This window comes from Antechinus flavipes, chromosome 4 (genome assembly GCF_016432865.1).
Source record: "Antechinus flavipes isolate AdamAnt ecotype Samford, QLD, Australia chromosome 4, AdamAnt_v2, whole genome shotgun sequence".
Taxonomy (NCBI): Eukaryota; Metazoa; Chordata; class Mammalia; order Dasyuromorphia; family Dasyuridae; genus Antechinus; species Antechinus flavipes.
In genome coordinates, this window is record NC_067401.1 from 271636166 (window position 1) to 271656964 (window position 20799).

At 33.3% G+C, this 20799-nt stretch overlaps 1 protein-coding gene across 1 annotated transcript in view; it reads right to left on the reverse strand.

The window, feature by feature from the left end:
• Positions 1-6974: 6974 nt before the first annotated feature.
• The window catches only part of MMS22L (MMS22 like, DNA repair protein), a 165580-nt gene continuing 151755 nt past the window's right edge, over positions 6975-20799 (reverse strand). Inside the window, exons 23-25 of the mRNA XM_051997432.1 lie at positions 13095-13191; positions 11596-11763; positions 6975-9951 (exon numbers count right to left, since the gene is read on the reverse strand). Coding sequence (XP_051853392.1) covers positions 9870-9951; positions 11596-11763; positions 13095-13191 — 347 coding nt within the window. The 3' untranslated portion in view covers positions 6975-9869. The remainder of the gene's footprint in view (positions 9952-11595; positions 11764-13094; positions 13192-20799) is intronic.

The window sequence follows — 20799 nt, forward strand, 5'->3', positions numbered from 1 at the left end:
ATATAGACAAAGTTTTCTTTCTCCTACACATGTGTTTCACACACACACACACACACACACACACACATATATATATATATATATGTATATATATATATATATACACACACACACACACATATATACATATATATATATATATATATATATATATATATAATTAGGTTCAAAATAATCATTTCAAGGATCTTCTGCCAAGGCACAGTTCATAAAGACATTAGAAATAGCTGTAGTAATAACAAACCTTTTTATTAAATAGAAACCGTTCCTACTTTTGACCCTTTAATTCAGGATCTGATTTGGTGTGTTACTAGTTAGATTATTAACTCCTCTAGATTTGTCATTCTCCCTAGAATAATTCTGAAAAGAGATGTCCTTTTGGTGGGGGTGACTCCACCAAAAAGGACACTTGTCTTGGACTTGTATTTGTCACTTGTCTTGGGACCACTTGCTCTTGAAACATGGAGTTTGTGGCTATAGGTTTTGGGGAAATCATATTTCCAAAAAAATGAAGTTCTTCCCATTGCAATAATTAACACAAAAGAAAAATTGATAAGTGAAATTAATGGAATTTAGCTAATTGTGATCTGCTAAAATATGAGCAGGAAAGGAAGTGCACAAGCACAGCTCTTCAGAAACAAAGCATTTTTAAACCGTCAATGAGAATTTATTAGGCACCTACAACATGCCAGTTATTGAGTCTGGCTGGGGCTACAAAGAAAGGATTAAAGAACAGGTCAAAATTAGTATACGGGACAGAAAGGAATCCTCTAATATAATTCACTTGCCTATTCTTTCTTGTCCAAATACCCCCAAAGAAACAAAGATGAATCACAGGAAAACAAATATCCAAGGAAGAATTTAGCCAAACAGATTAAATGTTGAGGATCATTCTGTATTAGTAAAGGATTTTTTCAAGGAAGAACAGACTGCCACAACTCTCATCAAATTATTTTTTTAATGGAAGTTTCTTAATTAGATGCTAATTAACATAGACCCTGAACCATAACTAAATCTGGATGTCTAATAAAATTCTGCTATTCATTCATCACACTGATGTTCTTGGCTCATGTTTTATACTATTTATGTTAGCATTAGAACTTAGATGGTTGAAAATTTTAGCTGAATTTATCAATACAAAAAGATAAATCTTATTTTTATATATACATAACATCATAAGACTAGATTCTATAGTCCTTGAATTCTTTCTAACTTATAATTCTATTCAAGAAATTTCATTTCACTAAATAACATGAAGAGAATTTTGTAACATTCATTTCTTACTGGGTAAGATTTAGGGTATAAGATGGTATAGAAAGATTTTTGTATTTCTCATAATTAACTGCTTTTTCATATCCTTTCATATAGAAGCTCATTCATTCTTAGTTTTCTATGTATCCTTATCTAATATAAAGAAACATAAAGAAAGACTCAAAAGGTGACTAATGCTAGAAAATTAAAAGGGAGCCACATAAAGCACTATACTTGGAGTCAAGAAAACCCTAGTTTAAATTGTCCCTGAGAGACTTACAACCTATGGCCCTAACTAAGTCACATTATCTCTTGACCTTTCAGAGTGAATTAATCTCTTTAATATCCTCATCTATAAAATGAGAGAATTGGTTTAACGGTACCTTCCTACTCTAAATCTATAATCCTAAAATTCTTTTGTTTTTCCTTCAGGGATCACATTTACTAAGTAAGATTAGCCTTTGATGGGGAAGTTAAGTGATGCAGTGGATAGAGAGAGATCTAGGCCTGGAGCAGATACTTACATGCTGTGTAACTCTGGGCAAGTCACTTTTATTTTTAACTCCTATATGCCTCAGTTTCCTAATTTGTAAAGTGGGGAATCATTATTGTTATTATAAGGATCAAATAACAATCATAAAGCATTTAGCTTCATAATACTTTATAGCACTTTAATATACTGTTATTTAAAATTAATTTCTATTATTATTATAATTATTTTGTTCCTTTGGATTATTTGGATTTTTTCCAGTTAATTTCACATAGGAATGTTTTTAAAAGGTAATTTCAAATGTATTTGTTTTTCCTAGCTTTTACAAGGAGGGTTGGTTTGTTGATTTCTAATGACGGGATTTGTTCTAACCACCATACCATAAGATTGTTAAGGTGGTAAGTTTATAGATTTGGATTTTTCAGGGACCACATTGAGATTATCTATTCCAACACAGAGAATATATTATGTGGATAAAAACCTGTGCTGAAGTCAACAAGAAATGGGTTCAGATTCTTCTCAGATACTTACTAGTTATAAGCTAAGCCAAACATATAATCTTTGTGTCTCAGGTTTTCTATTTGTAAAATAGAGATATGTATTTTATGTCCTTTTCTAAGGTGGTCTCTTGATTTCTAATGATGGGATTTGTTCTAACCACCATACCATAAGATTGTTAAAGTGGTAAGTTTATAGATTTGGAAGATTTGAAAAAGGAATACACTTGCGAAGACTTTGATTGAACGTTTAGGATCTCAGAATTTGCAAAGGAAGTTTCAAGTCATTTTTAATTTTTAAATACTGAGCAGCTAAATTTATTTGAAATTAACTAGCAGAGTTAAATAAGTGATCAATAGCTTCTGTTGGATTTTCCAAATGGAGTATAGTTCTGATAATTTGCTCTAATGTCAGGGACCACGTTGAGATTATCTATTCCAACACAGAGAGTATATTATGTGGATAAAAACCTGTGCTGAAGCCAACAAGAAATGGGTTCAGATTCTTCTCAGATACTTACTAGTTATAAGCTAAGCCAAACATATAACCTTTGTGTCTCAGGTTTTCTATTTGTAAAATAGAGGTATGTATTTTATGTTCTTTTCTAAGGTGGTCTCCAACTCTAAAGTTATGATCCTATCTCATGGATGAATAAACAGAACCAAGGAAATATGCTAACTTGCCTAGAAGTGGCATAGCTAGTAGTAGCCAAACTACTTTGTATTTCTTCCACCACAATTCTGAGGAAGTAACACTCACTTTATAACTATCTGCTAAGATACACTGAACAGCTTCAATCTTACAGAATCTGGTCCATTGTCTAAAAGAGCAAAGGACTGTCAGCAAATTTATTTGGGTACTATTTACAGTTCTACCATAAAGGCCAAAACAAAAAAAAATCCATTTTTGCTACATGACATTGTCAAGATCCATAAAAATTCAAAATAATTAAATATTAAACATTAGTTGAACTAAGGTTGTAAAATGTATCTTGCATTCAATCCTTTTGTTTTAATTCACCTCTTCTGCATTAAAATCTGTCAAGAAATAATCGCATTTAGATTTCCATGTCTAAGTGTATAGAGATGTGCTTGGTGTGAGGGGAAAAACAAGTATAACGGAAAAGAACATTCGATTTGGAGACAGAATCCCAGAGTTTAAAATCACAAAAGTGCTCTAGGTCTCAGTTTCTTCATCTTATCAAATAAGGGAGTTGGACTAGACAACATCTAAGATGTCAAGATTCTATAGTTGTTCTCCAAGAGCAGATAATTTAGATTGGGGGGAGGGAGGGTGATATGGTGGATCTTGGGGGAAGGGGTGCAATGTGAAACATTTTTGTGATATGCGAGGCAATATATAATTATGTGTCAAAATGAATACTAGAGATACTAAATGACAAAATAATTTGGAGGGCTGGTGGAGAATGCAATTAGTTCTTGAAGTACTTGGATGGTTGGATAGACATATTTGACATGTCACAATGAGATCCCTGTTAGGAGGATGGCAGAAGGAGGGGGGAACAGTAATAGAAAGCCATTCTTGATTATAGGCAGCCTTGAATACTAGTTTGAAAAATTAGAATGTTTTCCTCTACATAATTTTGAAGATTTTCCAAAGAACAACAAATAGAATGGATAGGAAAAAAGTCTGGAAATAGGCTTTTCCAATGAGGAAGTTACTGTAGTCAGTAAATTAGATGACAATGATATGGAGAGGGAAAGGGATAGGCAAAATAGCTTTTCCTAGGAAGGGGTGAAAGCAAGATATTACAGAAGAAGAATTGACAGGACTGACATAGTGATTGGCCAGCTGATTACAGGCAAGGAAGGAGCCAAAGATTTAAGAAAGCTGTGGGACTGCTTTCAGTGGTATTTTTAATAGAAATGGTATTACAGAATGTTTGAGAATTAAGCATTAAAGAAGGTGGAAGCAATGGCTGAAGTCTTCGTTTGAGATTTTTAAGAGTGAAAGGGGCAAATTTTCTCCAAGAATAGATAGGTGATAGTTCCAATGTACTCTGTTCTCATTAAAACTCACATGGAAAAACTGCATTTAGTTTTGAGAACATGTTCAGAGGACATAGAAGATGGTAAAAGACCTTAGGCCCATGTTGTATGGCTAATTGGTGGCCCTTTGCTTATCTTCCTTTATCCTATTATACCTGGTCATCCCAGCTTCCATGGATTTAGTTGCCATCTCTATACAAATGATTATCAAATTTATTTATTGTCCTAACTGATGTGAATTCTAATCTCACATCTCTAACTGCCTCCTGGTAGTCAAATATGTCTAAAGATTCAAATCATTATTTCCTCCAAAGCCCTCTCCTCTTCTCAACTTCTTAATTACTGTAAAAAGTACCATCATCTTCCCAGCCATCCAGTTTTGGAACCCAAGTGTCATCCTTGACTCTTACCCTCCATATCCAGTTATTTGCCACTTATAACATCTCATAGGCACCCTTTTCTCATTACCTCATTAAGTAGGTAGAGCTTAGACTTCCTACCCTGTCTTTTCCCCCTCTAGAGTATTCTCCATTCAGCTGTTAAATTTTTTCTGAACAAATTGCAAGCCTTCCCATGTCCTCTGCCCAGGATCAAATATAGAACCTCTGGTTTCTGAAAGCTTCACAAACTGGTCCCTTCCCACCTTTTTCTTCTTAAACTTGATACCCTCAACATCTCCTAATTCAGTGAAGCTGGTCTCCTTTCTAATATTTACACACAGCCTGTCTCTGGATACTGTTCATTTTCACTCACTGTCCCCTCCAGGGCTAGAACTTGCTCCTTCTCTGCCTTCTTGCTTTCTTCAAGTTTCAGCTGAAGTCCCACCTACCAAAGAAGCCTGTCCCAGTCTTCCTTAATCTTAGTGCTTCTCGATGAGATTGCCTCCAAGTTATCCCCCAAAGTCTGGCACATAGTAGAACTTAATATTTGTTGACTGACTTACTGAGGATTGGTTGAAGATTTAGCCTGGAAAAATAAAGAGATTTGGGGAATACAATATCTGTCATCAAGGGTTGTCATTTGGAAGAAGGATTGGATTTGATGTTTGATACCAGAATCATGAAATGGATTCAAGTTGTAAAGAAATCAATTAGGCTAATTCATGTCTAGAAAAACTTCTCAACAACTAGTCATCCAAAAGTTGAATGGGCTGCCTTGTGAGGTTCTGGGTCCCCACTTATAGGGGGTCTTTGAGAAGAGGATGGGTGATAGCTTATTGAGTATGCTAGTGACAATTCCTAATGGGTTGGACTGGATGGCTGTTTAGGTTTCTGCAAATTCTCAGATTCTCAGATCTTGTACAGATGGGTCACAATGAAGGCTTTTTCAAAATGAAGGATAGAAGTAGCCCAGTCACAACTGAAAAGATAGAACTGATTTACCATAACAGCACTTTTTCTGGCTACAGACATTTCCTATAATATATGTGCATATATGCCTGTGGTTTTAATAGAAGGAAATGCTTTAATATTTCTTTTCTTTTTTTTAAATAACTTTTTAATGATAGAACCCATGCCAGGGTAATTTTTTACAGTATTATCCCTTGCACTCATTTCTGTTCCGATTTTTCCCCTCTCTCCCTTCCCTCCCCCAGATGGCAAGCAGTCCTTTACATGTTGAATAAGTTACAGTATATCCTAGATACAATATATGTGTGCAGAACCAAACAGTTTTCTTGTTGCACAGGGAGAATTGGATTCAGAAGGTATCAATAACCTGGGAAGAAAAACAAAAATGCAAGCAGTTTATATTCATTTCCCAGTGTTCTTTCTTTGGGTGTAGCTGCTTCTGTCCATCCTTGATCACTTGAAACTGAATTAGCTCTCTTTATCGAAGCGATCCACTTCCATCAGAATATATCCTCAAACAGTATCGCTGTTGAGGTATATAATGATCTCCTGGTTCTGCTCATTTCACTTAGCATCAATTCATGTAAGTCTCGCCAGTCCTCTCTGTATTCATCCTGATGGTCATTCCTTACAGAACAATATTCCATAACGTTCATATACCATAATTTATTCAACCATTCTCCAATTGATGGGCATCCATTCATTTTCCAGCTTCTAACTACTACAAACAGAGCTGCCACAAACATTTTAATGCCTTAATATTTCATCATAGTGTGACTGTAAGCTTTTGTTATCAAAACACAAGTTCTTGTACAGTTCACCTACAAAATGGGAAGTCTTTTTGGATATGAATCTAATTAGATATTCTGTGTGGCCCATTTGAAGAGTGGTCTAACTATATGTGGAGAGATTATTGGCAGAAAGTTAGCCACCTGGTCATACATTTGTGTTGCTACAGCTACTCAAGATCTATATAGTCCAAGGCAGAGAGGGGCTGTGATTTCAGTGAGAGAGGACAGATTTATCTCATAGAGCAAGATCCTCAAACCAAGGTTGGTATACTTGTAAATCTTTTAAAATACAAACCTCTTCGCCTTTCCTAATATGGTTCAACTGTGAATGTAGAAGAGGGGGTGGGGGGGAAGGGAAGGGAAAAGACAACTCCGTTTTAGAGAATATAGGAAAAAATGAGATTGTCAAAAACAGACTTTAAAGACAACCCATAACCCAAACCAAAATTTAAATGCTCAGAATTGGCAGCACAAAGGGAAAGCTCTCTCCTGACAGTCTGAATGCCCCAAAAAATTGTGCCAAAGAATAACAAAAATAAAAATATTAACATAAGAAAAAAAACCCATAACAAACTTCAGGTAACTATTTTGGATTGCAAAATGAGGATAAATTTAATGTTCAAACAAAATCTGATAAAATAACCATTTGGAAACTGAAAAAAAAAATACAAATCTCTTCAGGTGACCAGAAATTCTCAAGTGCAGAAAGCAGAGAATAAACTCAGTTCAATAAATCACTTTTATAATGGGGAAAAAAATGCATGCTCTCACCTACTAAGTAGCACAAAAATGTTTAATTACATTAGCTGAAGTAATGACAACAACTTAGCACAATATGGATGCTTCTTTGGACTTGATGAACCATAAAGGGAATGTGAGGGAGTGTGTGTGTGTGTGCGTGTGTATGTGTACACATACATGTGTATAAGAATTCAGGATACTCCTAGCTTGCTGCTCTGGATAAACTTTATTGTTAAGGGTTCTTCTTAATCATGAAATATTTCAAACAATACTACCTTCTTAATTTTCTAAAATACTAGATTCCTCCCCTACCCCCAAATGGGGATAACGGGAGAAAAGCCCATAGGTTGATTTGTCTTTTAATAAATATAGAATTTTTTGTCCAAGAATCTCAAATTGTAACTCAAATTCAGATCTAAGTATTTGGTAGAGTACTAGATCCATGATAAAACTATATTCTTGGGGGATAAACAGAATAAGTTATTATGGAATTACCAAATAAGACCTATAACAAAAAAAAAGAAAATCAAAACAAAACAAATGGGATCATTCAATTTAGAACAATTGATAAAATGATATGTATTGTAATTGATAGAATGCAGGACATGGAGGCAAGAAGAGCTGAATTCAAATTCTCCCCCAGACATTTGCTAGCTGTGTGATAATGACCAAGTCATTTACTCTCTCTCAACTTTGGTTTCTGTATCAATTCAATGTGGATACTAACAATACCTATTTCACCAGACCACTTAAATATTAAATGAGGTACACAATATACTATGTAAATGTTAGCTATTAATCTTGTTATTAATATGCAATGTATGTTATCTTTTCTCTACTGAGGACCAAATAAAAATGATAGGCCTCATGTTATAATCAGAAGTAATAGTTACATGACTAGGTTTTGCTAAATCAACCTATAGCACCCTCACAGAAAAGGATTTATGTTTTGAGAGCAACACCGCTTAATATCTCTCAGGGAAAAACATAAATCACCCCTTAGCCTGGTATTTGATTTGCTATCACATTAATTCTCTTATATCCAATTGAAAGGCAAACAAGTAACATTCTGATCCTACTTCCTGCATTCCTATAACTATAGAAATTACTTCATTAATTATCTCTGAGCCCCCACCTGGGTATATGAACATTGGAAAAACCTATTTTTTCATGAATATTCTCTCTTCTCTCAAACCTTGGTCTCATAGACATAAATATCAATTACTAGCTATATAATTTATTAACAGTAATTCATAACATAAAAACATAAATTTAGGTAATGAATCTAAGAAAGATTCTAAACCACAAATAACTAATGGCTGCAACTGTTAACTCCTTGATCTGATGATTCAGTTTTCTCAGGATAGCAGTTTAAATCTCCCAGGAATTTTTTCAGAACATCTCCTCATGGAATAAGAGTTAAACTCAATTCTCTCAAAATCTCACTCATGGATTCTTCAAAAAGTTGACAGTTAATTCATTCAGTTGCATCTCTCAGAAGACAATACTTATTGCCTGAGTCTCCTCAAGGAAAAAAAAAATTCTCCTAATCCTGTCAGTTCTCATATAGTCTTTCATTCATGACAGTTAACTTATTCTTCTCTTCTGTCCCAACCACAACTCTATTCCATTTCTTAAATAAAGTAACATAACAATAACCAAAGTCTTCGTGCAGGGTGTAGTAACAAGGAAAAGGACAAATGGTGGAATGAGAGAGACTGATAATATTGTGAAAATACAGTAAAACTAATTGTTGAGGAAATACATTCTGAAGACTTGTATGAATGGGCCTTTTTAAATGTGAACCTGAATAAAGACCTATAAACAAATTTTCTCAAATCTTTTCCTTAGATGTGCTAATCTCTAAATAGCTAAATGTTCTCAAACATGCTATAGGTCAATACTAATTATTCAGGTCTTGAGTACCCAGATTATGGATTAATCCTGGTCTTAGTTTCTCCAACTCCTTCAGAGCTGTTACCTGGCTTCTGGTCACATTGACCATTTAATCAATGTGTGTTGATTGATTGACTGTGGCCAATAACGAGACTGGTTATGGAATTTAGAAGGATGAGGGTGGAAATGAAAGGCAAAAAGGTTTTATCCTAACAAATAAGATTATTCATTTAATTGTATGCAGTTATCTTCTTTTACTAAATGTACTTGACAATTTTGATGGGAGAAAAAAAAGACCTCTACTGTTGGAGCTAAAAGACTGAGCAAGGTAGCTGGAATTTTTCAGTGCTTAACATAGTTAAACACAAGATACAAAAGAACTCCCAGAAAAATCATTTACAGTCTTTAAATTAATTTTATAGGAAATGTTACATGGATTATGAAGAGTTATCACCTACCTCAATGTCTAGCATGTAGCAAGCATCTAATAAATGCTTGCTGCTTGATTGTCTTCCATGTAGCATATGTAACTAATTTCATGAGAAGTACCCAATAATCTCTATTAGAAAATGGCTATCTTACATTAACATTACTTAAAAACTCTTCAAAGCACTTACTGAAAGCTTTATCTAATGAACCTATTTCCACTTCTTCAGTGATGTGGTTTATGGAAATGTAGTTATATAAAGAAAGTCCTAGAAAACAGATTTTTATTTTTAACACATAATTAGATTATCCAGTTCACAAAACTAGGAGTTTAAAAAGTGCAAATTGTATATTATGGCTTTAAGTAGCAACAATATGTTGAGGTTCTCAAAGACAAGTGCAAATCACATAAAATACACTAAGTGTTTTCATTTTCCAGTTTCAGCTTCTCTTCTTGACCTGGTTGTCCTAGGATGGATAAAAGTTGACAATAGGCTTCCCTGTTAAAAAACAAAAATGAACAAGATATATTGTTACCTTCCATTCTATTTAGAGTACCTATGAATTGAGATCCTGTGAAATATAAAATGTAAGCACCTGGTGCAGAAAAAGCAATGAGTCCTTTCAAATCCATCTTTATTGTTTTGTTTTAATTAAGGCCAGTGGAACTATTGAAGGCTTATTGGTGTGGTTTAGAGTGGCCCTTAATGATATCTAAGTTACAAAGTAGCCTGTAAAATTTCATTAATCTACTTAAATAATAGGCAATTAAGAGCCAAGGGATTTAAATAGGAAATGACATTCATTGTTTAATTCTTATTAAGTAGATAATAAAGATAAGAAAATCAAATGGCAAATTTTTGATATAACAAGCATTAACAGTAAAGGGAATATAAACAGGAGGATTTTATAATAGTCTTTCTAAATTCTCCATGTTCTTCTCTACCACCTTAGATAAGAAAACTTCATTAGTTTGTAAAAATTTTAAAAAGATCATTCCAGGAGTAATATTTATTTCAAATGTTCCAGTGAATAAATAGTTATTACTGCTGTCATATTACAGGGCAATTTCTCCTCAGAAAAGAAGCTTTTATATCAGCAATGTTTTCTTTCACCTCTAACTTTTCTTTACTTAAAACAATTTAAACAAAAACTGAGTAACCACTTAGAGCTTTTTCATTCATCTTATAAAATTCCTTTATAAAGTTTGGGTTACAAATTAGTACATAAAATTAGAATCATGGAATCACAGACTTAGGATTGGAAGGGGACTTAAAAGTCACCTAATCCAAACTCCTTACTTAACAGATGTAAAAGATAAAGAAACCGAAACCTAATGATTTCAGTTAGAATGACTTGTTTAGTGAACACAATTGTAGTTTTCTTGGCAACTATACTAGCTGGAATGCGTGGCCATTTTCTTTGCCAGTTCGTTTTATCGACGTGAGACTCAGACAAAAAGAGTTAAATAACTTGCCTGGGTCAAATAGCTAGTAAGTATCTGAGACTGGACTTAAAGTCAGGTCTTCCTGACTACCAGGATCATAAAAAAACCGAGACCTAATGATTTCAGTTAGAATGACTTGCCTAAAGGTATACAGAGAGCCAAGTAGCAAGCATTTAATGGCAAACTTTTCCACTGTGCCATGATCACATTATGTTGCTTCCTCCACTCTACCTTTTCTCTAAGATAAATGAGTCACTGACCCTCTAGACCTCGTATCAAATGCCTTGGTTATTTATGAAGCTCAAATCTACCTTCAAAAGACACTGATTTGTCATTGATGTGGATAAATACTATGAAAGAATATAATAGTCCAGGCTCTAAAGGTAATTCCAAAAAAGGGTTTCCAAAAATGTTCTAAGTAACAGTATCATATAATGAATGTGTAGTTTCCAATGTACTTTGAAACAGATGACACTCATTTGGAAGTATAATTTTTTTGTAGTTATGTCAAAAAAATAAATTTCACTGCTTTAAACATGCTTATATTGATAAAGCTTTCATAACTCAAAAGATTCTACTCAATACAATTTATAAACACTATTGTATAAATTTATGCTCCAGTAACTTGTTTCCTTCAAAATGAACAAGTCTTTTATTATCATTGTCCCAAAAACCAAAATAAAATTATAAAACATACCTTTGTGCAATATTTCTGCCAAGGCCTTGTTTAAGCTCACAGTCCTTCAGGCACTGAGTGAGTGTAGGAATCAAATTGGTAACAATTTGTTGATCTAATTCTGCCACAATTGCTAAGATGTTATAGACTTGTTGCTCGTATATCATACTATTGTCTTGGACAAACTGTCTAAAGAAAAAACAAAATACTTAGGATTATCTCTGGTACTATTCCTCAATCCAGTTTCTGCTTGCTAGGGCACTGTAAACTGAACACATTAGGAAGATCACTTCTAGATAGAGATTCTAGAAATTTTACTAAAAATATACTTCTTAAGAAGTACAAATTATTTTTATCCTCTGTTATTAAAGAGTATTTGTATGCATGGGAGCAGCAAAAGAAAAAAAAATGCCTTATTTTGTACAGGTGGGAATAAAGAGGGGAAATTTTTTTTTCCCACTGACCCCTAAAAATTCCCATTGTTTCCTATTCCCTCTCTCCCAAATGGAATGGAGAAAAATCAGCTTTGAATCCTAAATACATGTTGAAGGCTATGTATAAAGGATGAACCTATTCTTGAATTCATTTTGATTCGTTACAAACATATGAGTTCAGAGAGTAGAGTGAGAAAAAAAATTGAACTTGGGATCAAAAAATCAGCGTTTGAAAATTCTGATAGCTATTAGCTGCCTAAGTTTCATCACCTGTAAATAGGAAATGATATGTGTACTGGCTAGTTTATAGAGTTGTTGAGAAGAGAGCACTTTGTAAATTAAAAAGAACCATATAAACATAATAGTAGTAAAACTGAATCCCAGAGAACTATAATCACCAATCTTAGTCCTGGAAATTAGATGAAAAGAATGCATCTTCCTATTTTAGGAGAAGAGGTAGGAGACTGTATATGTGGAATGTTGCACACGCTGTCAAACACAGCTGATAAAGTTGCTTTTTTCTTCATTGTCCTAGTTACCAGAGAATGCTCAGTAAGTACAGAAGGAGGAGGAGGAGGAGGAGAAGGAAAGGAATATATTTATATGTACATATATATGTATTTGGAAATGCTAACAATGCAAAAACAAAAAACATCAAACTTTTTAAAAACCGTGAATCATTTTACCTATATCCAACATGCTCCCATTAACTAAATTATGTACAGTAAAGAGAGTTCCAGAGAATTCCAATTTTTGATCCTGAGGGTCCTATTTACAAGGCTCCTAAAGTCTGTGCACCTGTCATCGTGATTACTGCACTCTCCCCACCCCCAGTTCTCTCCTAACCCATGTCAGCATCTCTTCTCTACAAAATCCACAGGTAATCTAAAGTCAGTTCAGGTATGTTTTCCCAGACGACTTTAAAACAAAAATACAGGGTAATAAAACTGCCAAGAAGACAACAATTGAAATACTATAAACAAATAGTAACACATTATGTTTGGGATAATTAGTTATTTAAAAAACATGTTGGCTGTCAAATGGCTTGCAATAGTTTCCTTGCCAGTTGGCATATTTTCCAGTTACCTAAACACAGAAGTCAGCTGGGTGGCAGGCTCTCCTCCTGACCTCGCTTGGCAGGCTTTTACAATGTAGTCCAGGTTCTCAGTGGCTAGCCTTTTAACTAGGAGGAAAAATTATAGCATTACACAGTATGTCTGAATTGACCATCTGGATACCAGTTTTTGTGAAGACTTTATTCTCTTGATTTAGAAAAATAAATAGGCTGTTTTCTTAAAAGTATATAGTCCTTCTTTTGGTTTTCTTGGGCTGAGGATCAAGTAAGTAAAAGCTGATAGTTGGTGTTTTTTTTTAAATGATTACATGCATAATCCAACTTGTACCCAACACCCTCACTGCCTTCCCTAATATGCAGGTAATAAACGAGATAAAAGGAACATTCTTCTGTTACTGGTCCACCCCAAATTGTCAATGGCCTCAGGCATGTGGGCACAAAGCTATTTGCAAGGTGTCTCAGCTTCTCTTCCCCCACAAGGACTCATTTATGGAACTGCTGTCTCCCCAACCCATCCTCCCTCGGAACATATGGCAGTGAAATCAAAAGCAACATTTGTATTCAAATATACTAAAGATTGACTGAAAATAGGTTGTTTTGGAACAGTCTGTGAATCGAATAGTGCATTTTGAAGTTTATTCTGTTAAATGTGCCAGCCCAAAGATTTCAGGTTAAAAACCCTACTTTCTGAAAAACTGTATAAAAGCTAATAATATAGAAAACATAACTTTAACTATAATGAAGATGCTATATTAAAAAACCCTATATAATATACAACTTCTGGTGACAGCATGAAAAGGCTATTAGAAATCTGAAATGTAAACTTGATAACTCAACTAGTGAGATAATAAGCACACTTTTTGGGGTATTAGCTCACTAATATTTTTATGACAGATAATGAAAAGCCAAGAGCATCAAAAAGGGAGATTTTAATTAAAAGGAGAATAAATTACATCTTGCTCCAGATAATTTAAGGGTGAAGGAAGGGAAGAGGGCAGGAGCAACTAAGGAATGCTGCACTGCTTTCTCAATAATTCAAACTAATATTAAAAATTAGATGAAACAATCATTCCATAAGCATTTATGTGCAAGACACTGTGATAGGTATAGGAAATACAGACTCCAAACAACAATCAAAAATATTGTTTATCCTTAAGGATTTATTCTACTGGAGAAAATAAAAGATGTAATTTTTTAAAAATTAGAGATGGACATTACACAGAGACAGAGACAGACAGCATGAGTCTGAGCTGGCTGCAAAGTATAACCTATGAACTCCTTAAAAGAATAAGAGTAAAGGATGTTATGAAGGAATAATGTTAGAGAAAGAAAAGATGAACTATTTATGTGGTAAGAGGAAAGGGGAAGACAGATAGATGACCAAAGTTGCTTTACTGATGCCCTCATATAAATATAAATATATATAATATATTTTATACTGATGCCCTCATATAAATATAAATATATATAAAATAAATATATATACATATATATATAAAGTGAGGAAGCACAGGGGCTGGATTCTCTTTGTAAACATGTAAGGACATGGATCAAAGTAGTACAGGATGGGCAGGGATTAACAGATTTTTGGTCTGAATATAATGATTCAAAATCCATTAAATTAAGACAAAGAGATCACAGATTGATTTGAGTATATAAACTGAGTAAATACAAAGTTTAAAGATGGATAAAACCTGTTTCAGAAGCTTTTCCTACAAAGTTACTGTTGCTATCTTTTTAAGAGTCAGGGAAACTTGTAAAGTAAGTTACTTTTCTCTATATTTCATTCATTATTTCTTTTTAAAAATTTTCTTTTTCAGTTTTGAACTTTTTCCCTTCTTTTCCTCCACCTATTGAAAATGCAAGGGCTAAAACAAATTATGAGTATATATAGTCATGCAAAATAAATTCTCATTTTATTCATGCCTTCTTCCCCCCAAAAAAAAGAAAGAAAAGAAAATATATTTCATTTTGATCCCAGAATCAATAAGTGAAGATGAATAGTACATGAGTCCTTTGGAATTGGGGTAGGTCGTGGTGCTGATCAATAACTAATGTCTTTCAAAGTTATATGTCATTATATAAAATATTCTCCTGGTTCCCTTCACTTTGCATCAGTTCATATAAATCTTCCCAGTGTTTTCTGAAACTATACATTTCATCATTTCTTACAATACAATAGTATTTCATCCCATTTATGTACCATAACATATTCAGCCATTCCCCAAATGATGGACATCCCTTTAATTTCCAATTCTTTCCTATCACAAAAAGCGGCTATAAATAGGTTGTACAGATGGGTCCTCTTTGTTTTTCTTTGATTTCCTTGGGGCATAGACACACAGCAATATTGCTATATCAAAGGATATACACAGTTTTATAGCTTTTTGGGCATAGTTCCAAATTGTTCTCCAGAATGGTTTGATTGATTTATAATCCTACCAACAATACATTAGTGTACCTGTTTTCCTAAGCCCTTCCAGCATTCATAATGTGTCTTTTTTTGCTATCTTAGCCAATCTGATGGGTGTGAGGTGGTACCTCAGAGTCGTTTTAATTTGTATTTCTGTTATATTGTTGATTTTGAGAATTTTTTTCAAATGACTATTAATATCTTGGATTTCTCGAAAGTAAGGGTTTGGTCATTCTATGAGAGTTGTGTCATGGCAATTTTTAAGAAAGTGAGAGAACAGTCAATGGAGATAATTTAAAAGAAATTGTGGAGGAGACAGAGTAAGAGGATGAGGAAAAACTTCTTTTTTGTGAGAATGATCTTAAAGATTAAAAGTAAGAATTAAAAAAAAAAACTTAAGATGCTAGAGAAGAGAGAAAAAAGATGAAGGGACCCTCTTTGTTGATGGAACTGTTTTAATCTTTAGTTTGTAAATGATGAAGAGAATTTGTGATAAGAAACTTTACTTCGTCCTTTGGATGGTGGAATGGATGGTGGAACCGTGTATCAAAGAATAAAGAGAAATAATGTAATGATGCCTAGGGGTTACCTATAGTCTTTCTAATAGTTAAAATATTATAAATGTGTTTTTTTTTAGTAACTATTGATCACATTATTAATAAATTGAATATTCACTAACTTTAATACTGAGTTATTCCTAGGATATCAGAAGTTTTGATATAGAAATTAAAAACTCCTTATAAGGAAAAAGACTGCTATAATTTATTAAATAATTGTTGATAAATTGAGATGGGGGCTCTAATCTAATTGAGGAAAATATTTTAATTTGCTAACAAAATATCCAAAGTAATCTCCCAAAGAGTTATCCTAGAACTGAGAATTGGAATGAATATGGCTACGGATCAAGTAGCAGGGTGATGGTTGATCTACAAGTAAGTATAGTCCATCACAGACACAGGATGATTTTATTACAAGAAGCGTACAGGTATCAGTAAATACAAAATGTTATCAAGAGGGAGATACCGTTAACAACTGGGAAATCAGGAAAATCTTTAGGTATGTGGTGGTATCTGAAAGAAGGTAGGGAGTTTGTTAGGTAAGGATGAAGGAGAAGTGTATTCTTTCTTTCTTTCTTTCTTTTTTTTTTTTTTAAAGTAACCATTCCCATTTATTTTACTGCTAGCCACCCACTCCTACCCTGATTGAGAAAGCCTATAAATCTTACCTGTCCTAAGTATAACTCCTGGGCTCTCCTCCTATTAAAGCAAAGGCACTATCCTACTAAACTTTTTTTTTTTTTTTTAAATAGCCTTTTATTTACAAGTTATATGTATGGGTAATTTTAAAGCATCGACAATTGCCAAACTTTTTGTTCCAATTTTTCCCCTCCTTCCCCCACTCCCTCCCCTAGGTGGCAAGATGACCAGTAGATGTTAAATATATTAAAGTATAAATTAAATACACAATAAATATACATGATCAAACTGTTATTTTGCTGTACAAAAAGAATCGGATTCTGAAATATTATACAATTAGCCTGTGAAGGAAATCCAAAATGCTGGCAGGCAAAAATATAGGGATTGGGAATTCAATGTAATGGTTCTTAGTCATCTCCCAGAGATAGGAGAAGTATATTCTAAATCTGAAAACTGTTGCAAAACCATGAAGAAGGGTGTTAGAACAATATCTACAGAGAATTATGAAAAATGCTGAATATTCTGGGTTTGGCCAACAGATGATGAACTATTTATAATTGTGCATTTTATGAAAATAATCTACTACTAAAGCATTGAGATAACATCAATAAGCTGGTAACTAAGTGATGAAGTTTTCATCCATAGCAATTCATGGAACAAAGAAAAAGACCTATTTTAAACTCCTTTTGTTTGTTCAGTGATAATGGCAAAAAGGCAGAAAAGGTTGTAAAGTGCACTAAGAAATCATAGTTTTTTGATTATCTATAATTATGAATGTAACTGTTGATACTCTAAATATGAGATGTTTGTCCAATGACAGAGTCAACATAGTTGAGGAACTGAATCACAAGTATACTGATATTCTTATTCTCAATTAATACAGAAGATAAAAGTTTTTCATAGTTATATATGAAAGGATGACTAATGGGTTTGGAATAGCCAGTATTAATTTTATCATGTGTCCAAAGTCAATTTTTTTTCCCGGAACCATAAAGTGTACATAAACACAAACACAAACACACACACACACACACACACACACACACACACACACACACAAGAATTGCAGCTTATGTGGCAATACCTAGAAGATGAAGTGGTATAGATATTTTGAAATAACTCAATAAGCCCCAACTAATTAAATTAAATATATGCTTTAATACTCAGTAACTTCCAAGGATATAGGCATAATGGAAGATAAGAGAAGGCATTAGAAAATATGGCTTAAGAATAAGCAATAAAAGAGGTTATAGGTTAGACACAAACCTCATGTCTACATGTCATAAATGATTTCTTCGTAGGTCAAACATTGAATAATATCATAAAAAATAGAATAGAAATTATTTATTTTAACAGGTAGAAAACAACAGGTAGAATTGTGTGTGGAACTAATTTATGGATGAATTATCTATATATTTTCAAAATATGAATTGGTTAGAGCAAATATCAGAATGAACACCAAATAAGAAGAATAAAAATAAGAAGATATAGCATAGTATGAGAAATATGGATGGGGAAATAATGGAGAAATTTCACTGCTATTGCTAAATTTGATTTATATTTTATAAAGATATATATATACACACACACATACACATATGTAGCTTTATAAATGAATATGTACATATACATACACATATACATTAATACAACTTTTAAATTGTTCACACCTCGTTTTATATATTTTTATATAACCCTTTCTTGTTCTTTTGAGTATACTGAAGTGTTTACATTTGTTGATGAATGTGAAGTTTGTGATAACATTTAAAAAATGGTCCAAATTAAAGAGAATTCCCTATACAAAGTGAGTTCCTTCAGGCACTCCTGTTTGCATATGATATCGTGATGACTGCACCAAAGGCTGAAACTTTGCAGATCCCCCAAATGAGAACCCAAATCATTTAAAAGACAAAAAGCCAACTGGATGAAGAATGCCTATTTGATATGCAGTTGAATGGATAACCCACACAACTGATTGATTTATAGGTATATCCATCTTAAAGAGACACTATAGATATACTCCAAGTTGAATCTGTAACTGAGAGGAAGAACAAACAATATTGATAGCATTTGAGAAATTACATAGTAATTTCAATAACAAAAAACTTTTTGAAAAAAACATCTTAGTAGTACCATTAAACTTTTGGTGACGATCTTTGGATGTAAATCATAGAATACCACAACTTCTAAGGAATAAAAATTGCATATATTTCAAAGGACAGTGCGATGAGCAGCATAAAAAAATATTATCAAAGAGATGTATGACTGGAAAAGCAGATGAGTCAGTCACATATCACAAGGGAGAGATAAACAATGGATAGGTCAAATGCTACATTGGCAGCAACACATCCAAAGACAGGGCAAAGCCTCTATTATTTTGGATGCATGCTCTCCTTATAGAGAATTTACAGAAGAATATAGCCTGAGAAGATTGGATAACTTCCCATTGGGACTGCTATAATCCTTTGTTGATGAGGTCACAGTTCCATTGAAAGCATAAGGGTCTGTAATATGCATCAATAAAAAAAATATTCACAAAAGTGAAATTATGGATCCTAGAATTATACACTAAAACTTTATCACCCTGTTGAGGGGCAGCAAGGTGTAGTGAATAAAACACTGGAGGTGGGAGTTAGGAAGACAGGTTTGAATCCTGCCTCAGACACTTACTAGCTTCTGACCCTAAATAAATCATTTAAATTTGCAAAGATTCAGATTCTTCATCTTTAAACTAGGGCAATCATAACATCTACTTCACAGGTTGTTGTAAGGATGTAATAAAATAATGCATGTGAAAAGCTCTGCAAACCTCAAAAAACTGTGTAAGTATATGTGTGTGTGTGTGTGTATATATATATGTATATGTGTGTGTGTGTATGTATGTAATAAACTTTCTATTGCATTAAAAGGAAAATAAAATATGAACTCTGACTCTTATTTCTACTTTGTTCCTATATCAGACAAACATATTGAAAACATATTGAAGTACTATCTGAAACAATAATTTTGAATTTCTAAGTGCTTCTGATTTGCCAACCATAAATGTATTTTAAAAGAACCAAAGCTCTTTAGAAGTTATATTGTATTTTATTTTGTAAATATGTGGGATATGATGAAGAAGCCTGAATGGAGGGATTCATTTCACCTGCAAAGCCAAGTGATATTTTTGTGATATCTAAAGTGGGATAATGTGTTATGGAAAAAATATCTAATTTCTTAAAGGGCACATAAAGATTTATGAGGCAAGAAAAGCAGAAGGAAAAGAGCATATTAGATCGCCACCTACAAAGTCATAGGTTTACTAACATCATGGTATACAAAACTGCCAAAACACAACCCAGACAAATAATATTTATGCTTGGGAAAAAATAATTATCTTTACCAAGACTTCTAAAATCTACATGTAATGTATTAAAATTTTATTTAATTAATATAAAATCATTCTTCTTCCCATTAATCCTTGGGGAGAAATCAAGTATTTTCTATAATCTTCCAAATGGCCCATTTCACATTAGTCCTCAAGGAGAAACAATTTTCTCTCTAAGCAGGAACACAATTCAGTGCTTAATGCTGTTCCTTCAGCTGGCAAAAGGAATCAATGCAGAGACCTCTAGAGAATCCTATATGCCATCAATGTTGATGATATGATCCATTTATTTGCAAGAAGTGAACAGCAAAGTTCAATCCCTCAACCCTGATCCCATTCATGGGAGAGCACTTTACAATCTTTGAAACAATATGCTGATCATAATCTTGTACTTTTAACTGTCTTAAAGTCTTAAAATATACAGTAGAAATCACTTTGCCATATGTATAACTCTGGGCAGGTTACTTTCCTTCTCTATATATCTCACTTTCATTTGATGGCTCATGTTTGTGATCACTGCTATTGTGGAGGGCCAAGGCTGGTAGACTACTTAAACTCAGGAGCTTTTCTTTTTCTTTTCTTTCCATTTATTTATTTTTCATTGCTTTGATATTTTTTAAAATTTTTATTAAAGCTTTTTATTTTTTAAAACGTATGCATGGATAATTCTTCAACATTAACCCTTGCAAAACCTTGTGTTCCAATTTCCCCCCCTTTTCCCCCATCCCTTTCCCTAGATG